The following is a 21,949-nucleotide window of genomic DNA, read 5'->3' on the forward strand; positions in this document are numbered from 1 at the left end:
AACGATGATGAATAATTTTTATTCAAATGTAATACATGAAGAAATAGGAGTATTTGTTTATCAAATTTCATGCCAGAAAATTTTTTACAACAGCAGGTTTCTTTTCTGAAAATATAACAAAGAGCGCTTTGAATGACTAACAGATTTTAACAAAGGTTTCCTTACTTTAAAGAGGGGCAATGCAGATGCTAATTTATACATGGGACTTCAATATTTCAAATTTGTCCCACATACTTGTTCTGTTTCTTCACCTTTTTTTTAAATTTTGTTATAAACTAACTTTGATAATTGAAATAGGTTTTTTCAAAATATTTTATTTATTTTTAATCATCCGCTCCTCTCAGCTTCTACTTTGTTTCACTTTTTGTAATTTTCATGTTTTCCTTTATTTCTTAATTTATATCGCCTCTTTTTTTACCTTTTTGCAGCAGTCAGTGCTATTTGTGCATTTGTTTTGAGGTTTTTTAACGAAAAGAGAAATGTGACTGATGTTACTGTAACTGATGTTACATATTTTTAAAAAGTTTTAAATAATTAAATTCAAATATTTCTAAATATTTGAGGGATTAAGATTAAAGATATCATCATAAATGAAGAGAATATGGCTTTTTATAAACGTGGGTTTGATTTTGTTTGAGCAATGCAAACTTTCATACAATTGATGCTACAAAACAATTACAACAGTTTAAAGTTTCTTTGTTGATCTAATCTCCTCTTAGATAAACCACATTTTAATAAAAAAAATAAGATTGTAGACATAGCAATTTATTTTCTAAGTGAAAAAAAAGCAATGCAACGGCACATGGGCACTGAGTAGTGTTGTCAAAGATTGCCTATAAATCTTACAAAAAAATGTGCTTATAACTTTTTACGCATTGTTTTATAAACATAAAGTATTTTTTACCTCATATGAAAGAAAAAAATACTGATACAATGAAGTTTTTTTTTTTTTTTTTTTTTTACTGTGATGTCCCTAGTTTCATGGACATGCCTTAATAATAAATGGACAAACCCTGCATTCTCTAGAATGTATTAAAATATTCTTGAATGGAAAATACTATATATTGTTCCTGAGTAGAAAATGCTACAATGTTTTTTTGCGAGAAGGAGAAGCCACTCCGAAGTAAGTTAGTCAAATTTTGACTGCCAGCCGTGTGTGCAGGAGAGCTTGTTTCAGTTATGTTATGGCGAATATGCTGTAATTTTGACGTAGTGTTTTTGCGTTTCTGGACGCAAATACATATTAAAAGTTATGTTTATGGTAAATGATTTTTGTCAAATCGTAATGGATATTTTAAACCCAAACCCATAACACGACAGCCTTTTTGGCCTAAGGCCTACTGTGCCCATCTCAATCTTCCTGACCAAGGGCTCTGGAGTAGGGTGATTGGAAAAAATGGATTTCTTTATTTCGGAATCACGTTGCCTCTCAAACGTTTTAGTTTTTTTATCCTCCATTGGGAAAAAATAATAAAAAAAAAATTCTAAGTTGACATCTTCAGTTCGCGCATAAGGCTGGAAGTTTGAAAAAATATGCTAAAAATTGAATGTTTCAAACAAATAAAAAATTATTTTTTAAAAATTTTTTTATAACGCAACAACAATAAATTGTCAGAATATACCGTAGTTTGAACCTAAAAATATATTTTATAGCTTTTACACAAGATCTTTCGCGAACTCTTTATGTAAAAGTCATAAAATAATTTTTAGGTTCAATTACGCTATATACTGATAATTCATGGTTGTTGCGTTGTGAAAAAAAGAATAACCTAACTTTTTTATTTTTTGAAAGTTTCAATTTTTAGCATATTTTTTTCAAACTTTCAGCCTTATGCCCGAACTGAAGATGTCAACTTAAGTTTTTATTTTATTATTTTTCTCTAATTGAGGATACCAAACTACAACTTTTGAAAAGTAACGCGATTCCAAAATAAAGAAATCGATTTTTTCGTAACTACCTACTCTGGAGTGCTAGGCAGATGTTCCGGTTAGATAGTCAGCCTAACACGGAAACCCCTGGGTTTAGTTCCCAAACACGCTTGGTACTCATTTTATCGACACACCGAAAGCATGAACGGCAGAGTCGACCATTCTCGACCCGGGGATAGAACTCGAGGCCTGCGAGCGCAACGCGCTACAAATGAGCCACTGGGCCACCAGTCGCCCCTTCTATTTTAGCAATTATTAACGACATATTTGTGAATAAATATTCTGTATTTTCTCAAAACCTGTAACGTACTCGTAACAATCGCATGGAATTGAACTTTATTTAATGTATTCTTGTAATTTTATCACATTACTGTCAATCGACGAAACAGACGTTTGTTTGTCAGGCTGCGTAAACAATCAAAATGTCCAGTTCGTTTCCGACCGAAAACGATCCTCGACAGGCCAATGAGTGACCTCTCCACAGCCAGCATGTGCTCTATGGGATGCTCTTGCTGATTTTGACTCATCTATTTTTGCAGAGGAGAATAGAAAAGTAAAGTAATATCTGCTCAATAAAGATGATCTTAAGAAAAAACATTTCGTGACCACTCCGTTACACTAATCTTGCTCCATGTAGTTTCTTTCTCTTGATATAATTAAAAGATAAAGTACACCGACGTAAGGCGAGAGAATCACAAAATCTAAAAATTGCCATACGTTCAGAAATCGCGAAACAATTATTAGAATTTAACGGAAAAGTAATGTATATCTTCAGAGCTAATGCCATGAGTGCAAAGTATATGACTGTCGGTATTTGAAGGATGTCAGTTTCACAAACGAAGTGATTCAGAGTATTAATTATAAATGGTAAGCATTATTGTTTAAAAGTGTAAATGAAAGTTTCATTTGGTTTTGTTCTTGCTTTCGTATTTGCACTTGATATGTAACAGTTTTTTTTACCGCTCTCTATGTAACATTTGAAGAAAAAAACATTTATTAGAGGTATCGATTAAACATTTTGGTAATACTTTATTTAAAAAATGTAATGACAAGTAAAAATATCAGTAATAATAGGAAAGGGAACTAAAACGAAATATTGACTTAAATAGCATTACACTGCACCAAGCGCCAAAATAATTACTAGTAAGAATTTATATCATTATATCAAATGAAATTTTATATCATTATATCAAATGAAATTTAAGGGTTTTTTTGATCAAATAGTCCCTTTAAGTAAAAGAAATGTCATGTTAATATAAGATATGCTTTCGTAAAAAAACAAAAACAAATAGGAGAGCTCTCAATAAAGCAAAATATAAATGTGTTTACTGGTAACATCTATCGCATTCAATTTTTCAGTTGTGTGAAGCAGCGATTTTTCAAGCCTCGAAAATGAAAAGTAGGTTTAATATGAATCGCAAACCACTTTTTTTTCCCATCCAATCAAGGGATTAATCTTGAGTCTTTGCTCTTACTATGTATAACAGAAAAAGCCCGAAGGAATTTTTCGTCCTTTTCTATTCCTTATGTTTTTTTTTTATCAACAAGAAGAAGAAAAAAAAAATGTTATAATGACTTAAGCATGTGAACACAAGACAGCTATTGTTCGCATAGTTTCATAAAGACATGCTGGAATTACAATTAAGAGCAGGAATAAAAATACGAAACTTCATTAAACGTAAATTCAAATATATTTCCTTTTTACATTACAAAATAAATTAAGCTATATTTAATTCTTTTTTGAAAGTCGTTTTTTTCCCATATCTTTGTTAAAGAACAATGCAGTATCACTGTAACTGTCACCTCTAAAGTCACTTGCACGCAAATCGTTATAAAAAATTCAACGACGCCTTTGAAAAAAAGAAAAAATAATAAGATGGGCAGATAAAAGAATAATGAAAAGAGCCCCGTTCTCTTATAAATGAATAACGGAAAATTCTGCATGAAAAGAATACATACTTATTAAACACAGTAAGCGGTTTCATCTAGAAAATAATTAAAAAATGTTTTATGCCCCGCAAAGCACTAAATATAACGTACGATGCTTTAAAAATGGAACTACGCGCATTATTTAAAGCAAAGGAGAAACAAAGAAAGGTTCTGTCTTTTGTAACAGAAGTTTTGTGTTAGTTTTACTATTTGGGGGTACTTTCGATTTTGTGTAACAAAGACAAGATGAAGGTATGAGGTATACATTGTTTCTTAGTCCACTTTCAAGTAAATGTAACAAATAAGTTATTACAAAACTTATAAAACTCAAATTATTAATGTATCGTATCACAGAAATCATTTAGAAGCTGTGATTTTGGGAATTTGATTGTATCATCGTGAAGAGATAAATTTCTGCTGAGAAGAATTTGTACTCGTTTTAAATCACGAAAGCTTGCAGAAGCACATACAAGAGTAAAAATTCTAATGAAACATATATATGAGCACAAACACCTTATCTAGGCAAACATGTCAGCAATCTTGATTTAAATTCATTTTTTTCTCTTCATACTGTCCATTTTATGATGCCCTTTAATTTCTTTGACTCCAGTCCTCCAAATCAAAGTATTTAGAATGTTTAGGAGAATCAGTACAACAAAGAACACTTGGGTCATTTTAAAAACTTTTCTCCAAATTTGTTAAAAATAAAGAGCTTTTTCGCTCGTCAAACGTTACCAATATCAGTATTGCTGAAATGTATAGAACTTATTATCAAAATTTTTAAACAAAGCAGTACATTAAATAAGACTAAAGGCTACATTAAAATTAAAAACAAAGTCTCCCACATTAATAAAGCACCTATGGGGAAATTTAAGACGTATAAAACGGCACAGCTGAAACGTGGAGTTGTTTTGAAGAATCACTATGGGAGAGAAATTTATACGTGAAATATGTACAAATCAATATTATTTATTTGGGTATTTTGAAGAACAACTGTTTTTCTATGGAACAACTTGGGTTTCATCATTTTTTTTTTACAGTTCAAAAAACAATAGTTATTTTGAGTAAATGTACGGGAATTTCAACTAATAATTCCTGAGACAAAACTTGAATTAGATTCAAACAAATGTTATAGTTAAAAGACCATAACTTGGAATGTGTGAGTAGGAAATATCACCTAGGATCTTTAATAGCGCCTGTAATAGTGCCTTTGCAGATTTTTTTTGATTTTAAGGAGAACATTCAATGAGCTTCTTTTGTGTAATTTCTAAATAGCTTTGAAATTACTATAATTTTGAAAACTGCACGCTTTACTTTGAGAAGAAGATGACAAGAATACATCTGTGGAGAACTACATTGTTATAACGGTACTAAAGTAAACTATTTGCCTTTTAGGAACCTAGTACTTGTACAGTTCAACTACACTATGACGAGTATCCTAAAAATTAGTTATATTTAAGTGTTAGTACTTTGTTGTTCAGTTTAGTTTCTAATTTCAATGACATTTACTACAAACATTAATTAGAAAACCGGTTGTAACTTAATAAAATGTAACTAATAATGTTCCGCAAGTTTGAAAGCATTTGTTTTATACGATTCTAATATCAGTTACTTTGCTCTCGTCTTAAATAGTTTTCTGAATATACTTCAAATAAACGACTTAAAGAAAAGAAATACTTGAAATAATTTTCAGTCTAATCTAATTGAAATAAAAATTTGTTCAAATTTGCTCAAAAGGCTGAAATTCAAGTCAAAGTTGGTAAATGGGAAAGTAGGCTCCTTTAACACTAGACGGGACTTCTTGTGTATTTTTACAAAGTCACTTAAACGACCTATGAGCATGTTAATATATAGTTTTAGTTTGTTATGTAAATTACAGTAAGAAAATTAATTAACTTTCCAACGAGTCTTTGAAGATAACGTCTCAATTTTTTGAATGGGAAAGTGATTTACCTTCGGTCGCTTGTTTTTTTTAGAAATTTTCCAACATAGTTGTTTTCATAATACAATATCGGGTTTAAGCTTATTCTGTTAATTTAGAACAATAAAATGGAGAAAACAATATAAAAAATCAACGCTTCTATAAAATATATTTCCTTGAAAAAATAATCACATACACCGAATTTCAACCTATTACAAGGCATCAAGGTTAATGTTGTTCCTTTAGAATAATGATAAAGTCGGAATCAAAAAGTTTTTTACTCTCAAAAAAATTTCATTAAATCTGCAACACGTTTTCGGTTAGTCAAAGCAAAATGTCGGCAAATAAATAAGTAAAGAGAGAGATAGAAAAAATTAAAAACCCCCAACTTGAATTTTGTAATGTAATTTTATATCATATAATTGTTTTTAGTAATCATATAATTGTTTTCTTTTTCATCAGTCATTGCTCTACTTAATGTTTAGTTTTTCAGCTTATTCGTTTTTTGTTTCACGAGCCACATTATGTTTGATGTAAAAAATAGAACAACCTCTTTGTTAAACAACTAAAATATTAAGAAACTATGCAGCAACCTGTACAAAGAAAAAAAAAGAAATATAGATTGCCTGTCTAAATTAGGACATCATTCAGGTTTTTTGACAGTTCTGTGCATTGGTCCTTAGATCGAATCTCATATAATGATAGGTCTCTAAGAGCCTGCAGAGACGAACGTGTGAGCATAATTGTTATTCTTGTCACGTTTCTGAGACCCAGACTTGATTTATGATAGTTTTCCTCATTACAGATACATTTTTCAAAATTTAAAATATTTGTAGCTTTTTATTTCGTCTATTGATGGATATCAGCAAATAGCAAGTACTTTGAGATTTTTTTTTCCACTTTCACGCATATTTACGCTTAGGGGATGATTGCCGTCAATGAACCACATAACAATGTTTAATAGTTTTGGAAAGTAGTTCCAATTTAAAGTTTACATTGACTTTCGGAATAAGTACTCAGTATATTTCTCGTATAGCAAGAATATTCGCTTTTATGATACATGTATTTAATAAAGAATGAAAATTGCAAAGAAATATATTAGCATGTGGCGCCCAGTTGCTATGGATGGACCATCATATAGCAACTGGGATCGATGGAGCACCTTCTCAAATAAGAAAAATAAATGTGTAACTTGTAAATATTTATAACAGGAGATTGAGCAGAAAAAAAGCTACAAATAATACGATGTTCAAAAATATATATATATTTTTTTTTTTCAGAAATTATTATTTTTGCATAGGAGGAACCCAAAAAATTCCAAGCACTCACAGAACGCACAGCTGTTATCATCGCCCCTTGTTCACCACTTGGTATTCCGCCCCCCCCCCCTCTTAGATAACTAGAGAATCGGCCGTAAGTTATGACGGGTGAAAATTGCTTCTACATTTGAACGAAGCAATTACCCCCTTTGTGATGTTTTGATAGTTGAAATTTGAACCCTAAAGCCAGTGGATTAACCCTAAACTCCCGTAGGTAGCGTTCATTGTTGACCACTTTTTCGTTCTTTCATTTTCCTAAAATGACAGTCTTACAAACAGTTAAGTTACCGGATCCAGTTAAGCCTCGTCAAAATAAAGCAGTTCCCTGTGCGTGAAACATTAGCAAAAAATATTATCAAACTATCATGCTATGGCGTGAGTTTCAATGTTGATGAGCTCAGGAGCGTTAGTTGATCAGTGAATTTGCTATTATATATATGAGGATATGGTTTTGGCCTCTTTTGAACTGGTGTGATTGCTATTTCATCAATTTTGAAATTTTTGTTCTACAAAGATTGTGCTTGACGACAAGGTTTTCTTAAATTTCAAAAAAACTATTGACAAGTACCTTACTGAAATAAGAGGCTCAAGTCCCTGGTTACCAGGAAATACAGTGAAACCAGTGTAAGTTGATTACCTGCGGTGCAGAGCTTTAGTGGTCAACTTAGACAAATGGTCAACTTATAGAGGTTGAAACATACGATATAGGACTCATTCATTCTGAACTTGAGAAAAAGGTCAACTTAGACACGTGGTCAACTTACAAGGGTGTCCAACTTTAGAAGTTTTAATGCATTAGTTTTCTCTGGTAGCCTATAGACTTAAATCAGGGCGTCGTTACATTCTACATGCAGTATACCAGGTGGCTATAAAATAAGTATCTCTATTTGGAGCAGTCTGTGACTTGTAGGAATCATCCGATTGCAACCAAAAATGGAACTCTTACTAATCTTGAAGGGGGGAAGAAGGATAGCGAAATAAAAACTTTTTGTTTTCAAAAATTGCCGACAGATAGCGCAGTAGGCTTTAAAAATGGCGCTGAAAGTGCAAACACTGTAGTTATCATGAGAAAATTAAGAAGCAGTCATCTCTGCCAATAACGTGGCACAAGATGCCTCTCAGTTTGCGTGATCGCGCTTTAATTTTAAAGCTTTTTACATTATCAGCTCAATCGCTGCATCTGCTTTACATGAATTTCGGAAATTCAAAGGAACACGTAAAGGGAAAGCAAAGCAAGATGGAGACCAACCCCATTTTTGACGAGTAGTACGAAATATCTAACGGCAACGCGTCTGATGATTGATAGGGTATTAAGCAGGTATTTTCAAATGGCGTAGCCTGCCCGGTCGCCTTATCTGACGCCAGTTGATTTTTGGCTTTGGGGTTTCTTAAAGTCTAATGTGTACCATAGCAGTGTTGAAAGCAGTGTGAAATAAAAGATAACGTAACTCAACATGTGGAAACATCACTCCAGACCCGGTAAATCCCCGCTTTCGCTCCGCAAAAAAACCGATTGAAAAATTCCCCGTTTCCATGCAAAAAGAGGTTCTCCCATTATAACAGAGAAAGCGGTTTTTACCCAGCATCCTTAGCGGCTGGTAGACAAACTTGTTTCGCGTAATGCATTCCGGGTAAAAACACCGCTTTCACTCCAGAAGCTAGCAGGATTAGAAAGATTCTGCACAAAACCCGCTAATAACCGGAATGCGGTGAAAAGCAGGTTTTTTCCGGAGTTGAAAGTGTCCATGGAAACGGCCCTAGGTCAAGTCATTGAATCTGAACTTGCACCACCATGCGCCGAAGCGTAATATGCCAGTAACACTTTTAAATAAACCACTCAGCTTTACATGCTAATTCTTTCTTCTTGTATTACACATTATAAATTCAAAAACGCCACCTGTTGGCAAATTTTGCAACTAAAATTTTTTATTGCACCACCCTTCTTCCCCCTTCAAAATCAATAAGTGTTCCGAATTTGGTTGCAATCGGATGATTCCTTCAAGCTACAAGACTGCTCCAAATAGATATACTTATTCTATAATTCATTTTGTCAAAGTTTCAAAAACGTTAGCCCCCCTCCATCGGATTCAGCTTCTTCAATATATGGTAAGACCATGTTTCACTATTTTCTGGAAGACTACATCTGTACCTTCCCCACGTAAGAGAAATATATTCCATGTATGTATGTGTGTGTAAGCGCGTGAGTGTTTAGGCTAGTTATCATTCTTTGTTAAACTTTTATTCGAAATTCATTTTCGTTCTTCGATAGCCTATCTTGTGCTGCCCATGAAACAAACATGATAAAAAGGAAATTTTATTGCCGGAAATTCCAGCCCTTGGTGCTGCAATAGTCATGGTAATGCCAGTTTTAGTCCTTAATAATGTCATAATTATAAGAGATGAAATGTCAGAACAAAACAGAAGTAAAGGAAAGCATAATATGGCGAAAAGGAGACCTCTCTAAACATAAAAGGAAAAAGCAGTGTTAGTAGAACTAAATTTCTGGATAAATATTAAATAACGTAACACTAAAAAAAAAAAAAAACTTTTTTTTTTGGTACTCTTGGTCTCAGACAAATTTTTCGGAAGAATTTTTCTTTTTTCTGATGTAAAACAATCTAACGTCACATTTTCGATGAACGAAAAGAAAAGGAAAAATCAGAATTTGTATTTTACTTTTGGTTCTTATTTTTGACTCCTAGTCTATAAAAAAAGTTTTTTGCAGGTTAACAAGTGTCAGTCGAAAAATGTCTTTAAATTCCTGCCAAATACAGACACACAACGTACGCTGTCCACAATTTTAGTGTAGCCTTGAGGGAAAGGAAGAAATAAGAAATTTTGAAAGCTTTTTTTTAGGAAACTAGAGGGATAAATATTTTACGATTTCTTAGATTATTTATTTTTCATATTATTCTGAAAACTCATTCTTATTGTAAAAAGCGTTTTTACAAAAATTACTTTCTGTAAAAATGCTTTTAACAGAAATCAATTTTAGAAATGATTTAATGAATTTATTAAAAACTTCTGAGAGCAATTAGTTTACTTTCGTATGCTTACATTTCTTTAAATTTATTTATTTCTCTGGAAAGAGTACGAGTTTGAACTACACTATAAGCACTGGCGAATCGAAAACATTTTTAAAGTTTTCTACATTATACGTCTAACTCCTAGATCAGTCTATAACTCATTGATTTTACACATTCCTTATATACAGTAGACTCTCGTTTTACACGGATTTATTTTACGCGGTTTAAGAATTGACATCTTATTATATTTTACGTGGTTTACGTATATTTTATTTTACGTGGATGAGTTTCAGTTTTGAGCGGATGCGGGCAAAAAGTTAAATTTTTCCCTCTTTCAAAACCCAAACTCCTAAAGATTGCAGATTACACGTAAGAAATTGCATTTTGATGTGCTAATAATCGAGCTTGGGCCATTGGAGACATCTTATGCGATTAGTTCCAAAGCTCTTTCCAGAAGTAAAGTTATTAAACTCACACAGTTCAGAACTCACTGAAAGAAGAGCTTTTAGGAGTGACAAAGGGGACCAAAGCCAACGAGGATACCGACATCGGTGACATACAACCACAAATATTCACATTGAAAGTTTTGAGTCATTCCTAGACATTAGAAATGATCTTTCTGATATTTTAGTGAAGGAAGATTCTATCATTCAGTTCTATTCTATTCTTCCCAGGCTTTTGCAAAATCAATGTATTTTTACATATAAGTGGGAGTGGTATTCGCTGTTTCCCGATAAATTTGAAGTGAGAATGCATCCCCTCCCCCCTGGAAACATCTAAAATCACAGGTCTGCATAAAGTCAAATTTTTTGTTCACAGCTACTCTCAGAAGAAATAGTTTTGGATGCAATGCAAAAAATTTTGTCTTTCAATTCATCCTCAAGTGGTAAAGCATGATCCATACTATTAAAATCTGTTCGTTTCCGTCTGTCTGTCTGTTTATTTGTCTGTCTGTCCATCTGAAGATCGATCTACTCGAGAACCGCTGCGAATCGAGAGTCGAACGAGATACCGATCAATTTGAAATTTTCCAAAGAAAGCAAGAGGACCAATCCCGTAATTGTACGATTTTATTTAGCGGAGATATTAATTAAAACGTTAACTAACATTACTTTATTCAGGGATTTTCATTTGTTTCCTGTTGCTATTTTGCAAATGGGTGAGAAATTAAAATTCTAATAATTGTTTTAAAAAATATTTTTTGGGGTTGCTGTGCAAATCTTAAAACTGCGTTTCCATCTAGAATGTCATTTTAAATTAGTTTAAAACCGGTTGCTCTATTCGGAGATAGCCATTATTTTACCGACTATCCTTTTATAAATTTTTTACAGCCTTTGTTCTTAACACTTTTCAGCACATGAAAGTTGTTTCTTTAGTTATGTTTATTTATTGTAGTGTAAGTTTATCGAACGTTGGTTTATGATTGACCTGCCTCATATTTTGGTAAATTTGGGATGTGCTACTAATTATGTTTATTTTGTTGGACTTCTTGCCGTCACATGGGTGAGTTTTCTAACTGCAATACATAACTCTCTTTTTCCTTCCTGTTTTTACTTTTGAAATACATATCGTTAAAAGAACATGTTAAATTAAGATTGTTTGCATTTCTTTAATCGAAACAGAGTTGAACAGAAAAGATTGTTTTTAAGCATTTTAACTAAAACTCAATTTGAATCTGATGACTTGCTAGTAAATTAATGCTTATTGGTATTTATTAAGTCTCTATACATAAATATTTCAGATATTGCCTATCAGATGTAATTCGGTCTAACGGGAGCACAGATTGTGGTTGATAATGCATATATTTTCATCTTATGTGCTAATTGAAAATACTCATAACTTGTATCATTGATAACTATGATTAACGTTAGTGAGATTTTTGCCCAAAATATGCTCTACTGGTGTTTTCCAAACCTTGCATTATGCGTATTTATTTATTCCTTAACGCTTTAGAAACTGATGTCAGATTAATACAAAAACATCAAATGGACATCTCTTTCATTTTTTAGGTAGCCCGTGCAACGCCTTGCACGCAGCTAGTTTATAGATTAAGCATTGAAAGTTTGTTTCCGGTCATTCTAACTGACTTTTCTAAATAACAACCAAGCATCTATGCCGGACTAGCAAATGTAGTCACATAATGTCAAACAAGAATTTAAGCTATCTTTAAATTTTTGCATGCATTGTAGAGTGCCGACATTTAGCTCCATTGAAAAGAGATAAAATGGAATAAGTGAAGTCTTTCATTCGTGAAGCAAAGACTCCAAATCGCGTGACAGATTTTAAAGCAAAGCTTTCGAAGAAATCAGGCTATTTTTGCTAGTTTCATTCAAAACGTGTCACCCATTCGTCGCTGTTGAGCCATGTGACTTGGGGGTTTTGCCTCAGCTTTTGCTAAGTTAATAATTGTATTTGCTCCCTGAATTTACCAATTCCTGCTCTAAGTCTGGCACTATACATCTGCGAAAATTCAAGAATAGTAAAATATATAGTAATATATCCGCAGTTTATAAATTTGGATTTATTTTAAGGATTTTTATTACACATTCAATTTTTTTTTTTAATCTGTGGTCGTTCATTGCTAAATTAAATTCTCTTTAAAAATAATAAAATTTTTTGGTTGAAACTGAAGCAGATAGAAACAATAGCATAACTCACCATCAAAGCATGTGGAAACTTCCAAAAATTCAAAATTATCCGTTCGTATTAAAGCGTCTTGATGAGCCGATTTTCGGGTGTGATGAGACAACCCACAAGTTTTATAGAGTGAGTCAAAAGTGACAGATCTACACGTAAATTCTTCTGTGGTGTAGCAGTCCTGTCGACAGTCTTCAATCGTCCCTCCTACTGTTAGCTTGTCGATTAAAAGAAGCCGTAAGTTTTTAACAAGCTTTGAGTTGCAAAATCCTCTTGGCTCTAAAAAATAATGATGACGTTATTACGAAACATAATATGTAAGAATAATTCAATGTATCATGTATGTAATAAAAATTATAGTTATATAGATTTAAGAATTTTAAAGGTATTAATCATTAGACATTATGAGTATGACTGTGATAAATATTTAGGCGTTAATCATGAACGAGATTAGCCAGAAAATTTAGTGAAAAAAAATGTGAATTTTGAAACATTGAAGTTGAAAACTTGAAAGCGTAAGAGCAACATTTTGTCTTGCACTATATTCTAGTACTGGAACAAAAAACGTATTTTTGCTTTTCAAAATTAATCATTAATTTGAACTTTTAATGGTTTATAATCTTTTTTTAGATTGGTTGCAATTTTTTTACACTGAAAATAATTTCATTGAATTAATTGTACACGGTATTGTCAACAGCAAGGTTACACGGTTTATGCCAAATGGTAGCATCGTTCTCCAGAGAAACAAGAAGTCTTCACGGGGTTGACTCGCTGAAATAACTTCATAGATACTTAGAGGCTTGTTATGAAATGTATAGGGTATACAGTTCAATATATATAAATGATATGCAGCGCGAGATTAATTTATTTTACTGAATTTTTTGTAAGGTATGATTTCTTTTCCTGTTTCAAGTATTAGTAAATATATTTATTATAGTTTAGTAAGGTAAATACTCCAGTAGTGGCCACTTCAAGGTTTATTTTGAAAAAAAAAATAGGATTCCATGCTTCCCAATGGATTTAAACATGAAGGATGTTGTACCACCTACACGTTTGATGCATTTTTGAATCTATTGGGAGACCTGGAATCCAATTTTTCAAATATAAACCTTAGAATAGCCATTACTTAAATACTGGTAACTACTGTTGCTTTACCTTAATTATATTTATTTTTATATTTGAATACATAATAAATTCAATATACGTATCATATAAATTAATTGAAATCTAAGCATTCATATCTTTTTTATATATAATACAGAAATTTTTACGGGAAAATAATTTTTAAGTTGTAAAAAAAATGACTAGTTATTTTGTAAACATTTGTTAATAAATCTGTATCAAATTGCTTTTCTCAAACTGTTTAACTTTATTTAAATATTTATTTGTCTATTTTTTGAAAATAAATTCCATTTACTGATTGACTTTTTCATCTTGATCATTTTTTTCAAACACATTTTCCCTTAGCTTAGTGTACAAAAATTGGAGAATAAACATAAGAACTAAATTAGAAAAGCAAGTAACACACACAAAAAAAAATCGTATTAGAATAAGATTAAAAAATAAAAACAAGTAAAAAAAAAGTTTTGATTTTTACTATACTCTTCAAAAACACGTAATATTAATCAAGGCGATAATTTTTTGTGTCAATTTCGTTTTGATACGATTAAACAATAAATATTTCAATAGAAATATTTATTTTTTAATCGTTGCTTAAAAAAACGATATCGATCAATAAAGAAAAATAATGACATCTAATTAAATACTTTATAAAAAAATCCTGCTATTTCTTTTGTGTTAAAAAAAAGTCTGTTTTTCTAAATCAGTAAACCAATTTGTGAAAACTATTTTTTTCATTTTTTAAAACAACTGACTTTAAATGTTTTATAACGCTTGACGCAAAAACTTATTTTAAAAATTAGTGGTGTTTTAGAGGAAAATATTGTTTATTCCTCTAAAGAAACTTATGTTGAAAATTGCCTAAAAATTGACAAATTAAAAAATTTATTTGCTGCATATACTCCATGTCAAAATTGTGTGTGCTGATGTCTGATGAATAATGTTTTGTTCTGATCTGCACTTTGAATTTCCATGTAAAACCTTTGTCCAAGTTGAAGACATGCTTAAATTAAACAGATGTTTAACATAAGTAAGATGCTCCGGCAAAAACCTCTCAGTTCAGATAAAAATATTTCAATTATAACTTCAATTGTATTTGGTACTTATGCAGTAAAAAAACAAAAATTCAAAAAAAAAAAAAAAAGCATTGGATTTAATACAAGTTCATAAACGCAGCAAGATAAATTGCTCATAACGACATCTCATCAAATAAATAGATTTCAGCTTTGAAGTAGAGTATTTCCGAATGTTACCGAGATTTGCATCGGTGTCTTGTTAAAGAAGAATCTATCTGCTGTTACACGTATATGAAGATAGCGAGATCAACACGAAATGCGCTGAACTAAACCATTTCGCCCCGCGCTGAATGATATCTCCGAAAGATTTTTATTGCTCAGCAATTTGAAGATGTGCTTCGGTTGTTGTCCGCTGTATATATGTGCTCTTCTTTCCTTACCTCGGGGCCCTTTTTTATGTGGGGTGATACTTTATAGGTAAGATAGCAAGGATCATTTACAAGAGGCATTTCTATCATTTCTTTTTCTATATTTTCTTACTTTTGGCTGTAGCAGCGTTTTCCTTTCGCTTTGTGTGTTCTAAATGCGTTCGCAGAAAAATCGATTTTTTTTCCCTTTCGTTTTCTTTTTATCCATATTTTAAAGATGTTGATTTTACTTTCTCATACTTGCTCTGATGATATGTTCACACAAAAGAAGTAATTGTTTTCTTACTTAACGTAGAAGAAGCAGGAAGTTTTTGTCCCGTATTTTTAACGATACGATTGGTATGAATAATTTGGTGAACTTCATTGCGAGGAAGATATTAGAACTGATGTTAGGATGTTTCAAAAAAATGACATTAGTTTTTTGACAGAAAAAAGAGGTTTTTTAAACATTCAAACATACGATACAGTTTACTACTTGTAAGTGCTCGAGATTTAGTCAGAAAACATACCAAGCAACAAGTCGTTTAATTTCCTTGTGCGAACAAAAAAGTATAGTGTTCAAAAAAAGTTTTCAACTCAATTTTAATTTAAAATTTAAATTTTAATCACCCATGAATAGACTTTGACTGAAGTTTTATGATTCTTGTACGTATTGATCTAGGGCGAACACCCTTCTCTTCTTCCTCTTCAAGAGCAGTAAAGCACCCTTCAAAACCACCAAAATCCCCAAGAGCGAGAGTTCCCTCCAAATAAGAAAAATACCACAACCCCCTAAATTTCAATGACGCAATCTGTTCCTACTCCTCTCCCCTCCCCTGCATCCAGTAGGCATCCTTGTATTAATGTAAATACAAAGCATATGCACTATTAAAAATTTTCCGGGAAATTTACGTTAATTGTTATTGGCATCCATGTTGCCAGTAACTATTACCGTAAAAATGAAATGTTACAGTAAAATTTTACGGTTTTTTCGTTAGACCACAGCAACCAATTCGAACTGGAATCGCTTATTTCTCCGGTGTAAATTACCGTAAAAATCATCAATGCTGTAAGTCTACCATTTTTCAGTAACAGAAAATCTTCCTGAATTTTTAACATTGAGGGGAACTTAAAAATCCATTTTGTCCATTCCCGATCCACCTCGAAGTTTTATTGTGGTGAATTGGCGTATATTTCTCATGGCACTCAAGAAATTAGTCTTAGACGGCTGGTCTATTGCACAACGGGCCATGTGCAGCGTATATATTAGCGCAGCTAGCTTTTTTTGTTGTTGCAATCGGTGTTTTGTCACGTATTTATAATTAGTGTATTTTTCTGAAAGAGATCAAAAACGGTGAGTCATCAAAGGTTGAATATTATATATACCGTGTTTAGGGATCGACCGATGGCATTTTTTGGCCGATGGGCCGATGCCGATTTTGGCCGATTGTTCAAAGAGGGCCGATGGCCGATGGCCGATTGTTTTTCTCCAAATGGCCGATTGCCGATGGCCGATGGCCGATGGCAAAAAAAAAAAAAAAATCAAACAAATATATTGATAAGATGATCAGGGATTTAAAGGATCATTGATTCATTTCACTTTACTTAATTTCTACAAATAAGGAATCGTAATCACAAAAAAAAGAAAAAATCAGATTTCTACCTAAATTTCTATTTTACGCTCACCCAATCTAAACTTCACAAGTTTTTTCGGCACATCTGTACATGCATATGTACCTAAGAACATATAGATGACCGAAATATCCATTTTGAACGCCTCCTCAGTTAATTATCGCAAATTCTCTTGTAATGTCTTCATGCGCGTAAACTTGCGTCATTAAAAAAGGTTATGAAGTAGTAAGTTGAAAACTCATGTGTACGTAGTATGATTTGAAAGTTCGAGGTCAAGCAGTATAAAACCTTACCCTGAATAGTTCACATTACCGAAGCACATCTATCTACAAAATGGTCACCTCGGACGACTATGCACTTCTGTCAACGTTCGTATGGCTTTTAGAAGCCCTGCTGGAAGACATTTTTCGCAACCTTCCATAAGGCCTCTTGCGCTGCTGCTTCAACTTCATCGTGGGGAAGAAGGCGACTTTCATGTTGAGGATGCACGGTTCGATTGGTCAATACTCTGATGCGTCAAACAAATAACATAATGTTTCGTCGGACTTACAGGGCCGATCCTAGCAGGTGTGCAGAGTGTGCACCGTACAAGGGCGGCCAAAGCAAGGGGCGGCCGCAGGCCGCATCATATAGTTCTTTTAATCAAGCGAAATTCCTCAAGAATTTCTCACAAGATAACATAATAAGTCGAATAAATATGCAGAATTTTAAATGTTCAGTTATCAAAGTAAGTGCAAATTTTCCAACAGCATAGCATATTAAGAAAAATGAAATGTTAGAGCACACTGTGTTGCTCCATTATCCATTAATATCAACTCTTTACTCACATGCTTCATTTGGTTGCTAAATTTGTGACAGAACTGGTAATCAAGCATGGATACAGGGGAAGGGCAATGACGGAAATACCCCCCTCCCCCCGAAGCATGAAAGAGTGCCTTCCAAAGGTCACTAATGCTCATCCCCAGCCTCCCAAGCTTTTATTGACCCTTAATAATGAAGACATATTTTATGTAAAAAAAAAAAAACTATGCTGATAGGATACTCTCACAAGTTTTTCAAACAACAAACTATGTTCAACAGTCGTAGATGCGTGGAGACTGGAGAGACAATGGAAAATTGCGACTCCCCTGAGAGTCAAACATATAATAATCAACGAACTAAAATTTTTAATTTTCCCCCTTTACAGCAATTTTTTTTAATTAAAATCACGAATGAACTGCCCGGTTTCAGATCAGGTAGGAGGGGCCTTTGCACTGTTTTACAAATTTTAAGTGTAGCTCCAAAGCGAAGATCCAAAAGGATGCCTTGACGAGACTAAACAAAGCTTCAAACTGCGGTTTTAGGACTTTAATTCCGGAAAATTTCGCTGGTTGAACCATCGATTTTAAGGATCCAATTAAGTCTCTTATTCACCCTTTCTACCTTAATGTAATCAAACATAGCCTAAAAATGATGGCTCCAAAATCCAAAATGTTTTTTCCGGGAACAGCCCTTCCTAACGTCATTAAAAATTGCTTAATGGTATTTTTCGAATTTCTTTTTTGAAATTTTTGCGGTAGAGGTCCCTGAAATTCATTCCCTAAGATTACTACCAAAGATGGTCTGAATTAGGGTCTCTAGATAGGCAGCCTATCCTACCCCCTCTCACTTAACATATTAAAAAACAAACTAAAATTGCGTTTTTCAATCATCAGTTTCGAAGAACTTTGGGGGAAATACCGCGGATCCCACTTTTGTCCAACATAATCACTATAGCTCAAAATTTTGTTTTTAGATGGTTCCGTGAAGCTACCAAAACCTTCCTGCCTAAACTAGCCTGAAATTGACTTCAGTTTCAAAAAAACAGTTCTTGAGGACACACTGATAATATCGACTGATAATATCGAAAAATATTCAGAAAGATCCCCGCTGAAGCTTCTTGGTTTCCTTAACGTCACCAAAGATAGTACAAAATTGCTCATTTTATAGCCCTAAAACCCTTCCTTCACAAAAATAGCCTGAAATTGGTTTTAATTCCGAAAAATATTTCCCATTTCCCCTATCTTACACAAATCTAGCGATAAAAAATGTGTTTTTTGAAACAATGGTGCCGATAAATTACCAGAGGAAAGATGCCAGACCCTCTACCGTCACCAAAGACAGCCTAAATTTAAGTTTTAAACTTCAATTTTGAAAACTTTCGATAGGAGATGGCCGAATCTCCCTCCCTCCATCAGCAACGTCAACAAAAATAACCCAAAATTGCTTGTTTAAAACTTCCGTTTCAGAAACTTTTCTGGAAGAGCGCCGATCCTTTCTAAACAGAGGTCACAAAAAATAGCTGCAATTAAACATCAATTTTTAAAGAACTTTAGGAAAGAACTCCAACATTACTTCCCCTCAAGTCTCGAAAAATTTCCTAAAATTGCAATTTTTGACGTCAATATTGAAAATTTCTCTATGGACCTTGAATGCTCCCTACTCTTTTGTCCTTGCAACCAAACACAACCAAAGATTAATTACAGCTATTTTTCATACGCCAATTTCGAATATTTGCTGGGGGCGATCCCCCCCCCTTTTTTTCTTCCTCCGTCTTTTCTCTTATGTCACCAAAGACAGACTATAAAATGCATTTTTACGATTAGTAAATTTTTTGTACCTATTACTTTCTTCAAAGATATAAACTTTACCTAAGGAGTTTTTTCTAACTTTTTACATAATTTCATCCTTCTTCTGTTTTTTTTTTTTTTTTTTTTTTTTTAATTAGAACTTGATACAGAAATTTGAAGGAAGATTTATATGGGTGTTATAGTCAAAACATGCAAATTGCTCTTCAGGGGCGGCACATTAGTTCTTTGCACACGGGCGGCCGACACCCTAGGATCGGCCCTGCGGACTTAGCCCTGCGTGACTTTTACCTGCTCCCAACAAAAAAACGTTTGCATGGAAGCTGCTTTTTTCCGCCAGGAAAAGATAAAGCTGCATCATATAAGGTAGCGAAAAATGGTTTCCAGGAATGATTCCAAAAGTTAACTGAACATTGGCAGAAGTACATAGTTCCCAAGGTGACCTTTTGAAGGTGGATGTGCTTCCGTAATGTGAACTATTCCGGGTAAGGTTTTATACAGCTTGTCTCCGAGATTTTGGATCGTACTACGTACAATCTGTATAGGGTGTAGTTATGTTTCTTTTTTGACTGTTGTATGAAGAAAGAGAAAGAAGAACAGCCCCCCTCCCCCGCCCAAAAAAAAAGAAAGAAAAAAAAAAGAAAGAAAAACAAAGATACACATAACTAAGAAAATATGACTAAGATTTCAGTAATATTGTAATACTGTATGGATTTAGGTACACTAAACATAGTTTAAAAACATTAAATTATGTTGTTTAATCATTAACGAGCTGATGTGTGCATCACATGACTTCCTTTTACTCCAATTTAATGTCATTTCCCCATTATTCGCTATTTTAATGTGATTCAATATTTATTCTCTAAATATCACCAACAATGGCCAAATTGAAACCAAAAAAAAAAAAAAACCTCCGCCAAATTTGTCGCCAAGTTGGCGACAAAACTTGGCGACCAAAAGACTGGCGATATATCGCCAAGTGTCCGACAAATTATAACGCCACTTGAGTTTACATCGAAATTAACAATGATTTCCCCCCAAAAAGGTGCAAAAGACCCCCTTAGGAACATCCGAAAGCAACCAAAAGGGGAGGTGCACAACTAGACCCCACTACGAGTCTATGTACCAAATTTCAACTTTCTAGGACATACCATTTTTGAGTTATGCGAGATACATACGCACATACGCACATACGCACATACGCACATACGCACATACGCACATACATACAGACGTCACGAGAAAATTCGTTGTAATTACCTCGGTGATGGTCAAAATGGATATTTCGCGTGTCTATACATTCTTAGGCACTTTTCCGCATGTGGTCGAATCGAAAAAAAAACTCAACATTCATTTGGGGGTGAGCAAAATGGAAATTAAGGGCGATTTTTGAGTGAAAATTTTTTCGCGAATACAATACTTCCTTTTTTGTAAAAGGAAGTAAAAAGAATGAAACTATGAAACCGTCAACAAATTACACAATTAAATTGGAAAGATTGCACGTAGACATTTTTTGGTCATCAAATTAAACAAAAAAGGTAACAGATAAATTACAATATTAAATCATAATAGGAATATTTTTGTACTTATTTAAAATTTATAAATAGAAAAGTTTGGATTTTTCATAAAAGTTATAACATTAACATAAATTTTGCTGAAAAAAGAAATAGCCATTAAAAGAGCGAGGTTCTTAAAACGCAGCTACAATAAACAAACTCAATATTTACACCAAGTTAATAACTGAATATATATACTACTTGATCTGATGTTTGCACACATAATATTGAACAATTTGATTGTTTAATCTTTTATGAAGCTTTACAAACAAATTCAAATTAATTTTTTCATGTAACAATAATTTTCTGAAATTTAAAAAAATGCATTATAGAAAATCCTTGAAACTTTTCTATAAAAAACGAAAATAACTTATTCATTGATTTTATACAAATACATAAAAATAATTACAACAGAAAAAAAAATTGATGCAAAATCGATCGATCTATTAATGATGCAAAAAAGATGGCGCATTACGAAATATAAGTGAAATAAGTATGAGAAATACGCAAAATGACATTTCTTGACCAAATATAAATATACGCTAAATATTTAAGAAATGCTTCAAACGACGAGGGAGGCTTGGGGGGGGGGGGGGGATCGCCCTCTGATTTTGGAGTAACTCACACTTTGGCCCCAACTTTGGCCTCATTTTTTAATACAAAACCGCTACCACCAACGCCTCGGAAGAGTTTCCAAATCTATTTCAGCACTTCCGAAGAAAAAATTCAAAAGTCCCTTTGATTTCCAAATTATGTCACCCATTCAAAACGTTTTTAATCAATGTCTTACATTAATTCTCTACATTCTTTCTTAACAATAGATAAAACTTGAAAAAAAAATCTCTAATTTTA

General features: G+C 32.9%; 1 protein-coding gene across 1 annotated transcript in view; it reads right to left on the minus strand.

Moving 5' to 3' along the window:
* The window catches only part of LOC129216418 (uncharacterized), a 124,612-nt gene that overhangs the window by 59,903 nt on the left and 42,760 nt on the right, over positions 1–21,949 (minus strand). Inside the window, exon 7 of the mRNA XM_054850633.1 lies at positions 12,783–13,040. Within this exon, the coding sequence (XP_054706608.1) occupies positions 12,783–13,040 (258 nt within the window). The remainder of the gene's footprint in view (positions 1–12,782; positions 13,041–21,949) is intronic.

Source organism: Uloborus diversus, chromosome 2 (genome assembly GCF_026930045.1).
Source record: "Uloborus diversus isolate 005 chromosome 2, Udiv.v.3.1, whole genome shotgun sequence".
NCBI classification, from domain to species: domain Eukaryota; kingdom Metazoa; phylum Arthropoda; class Arachnida; order Araneae; family Uloboridae; genus Uloborus; species Uloborus diversus.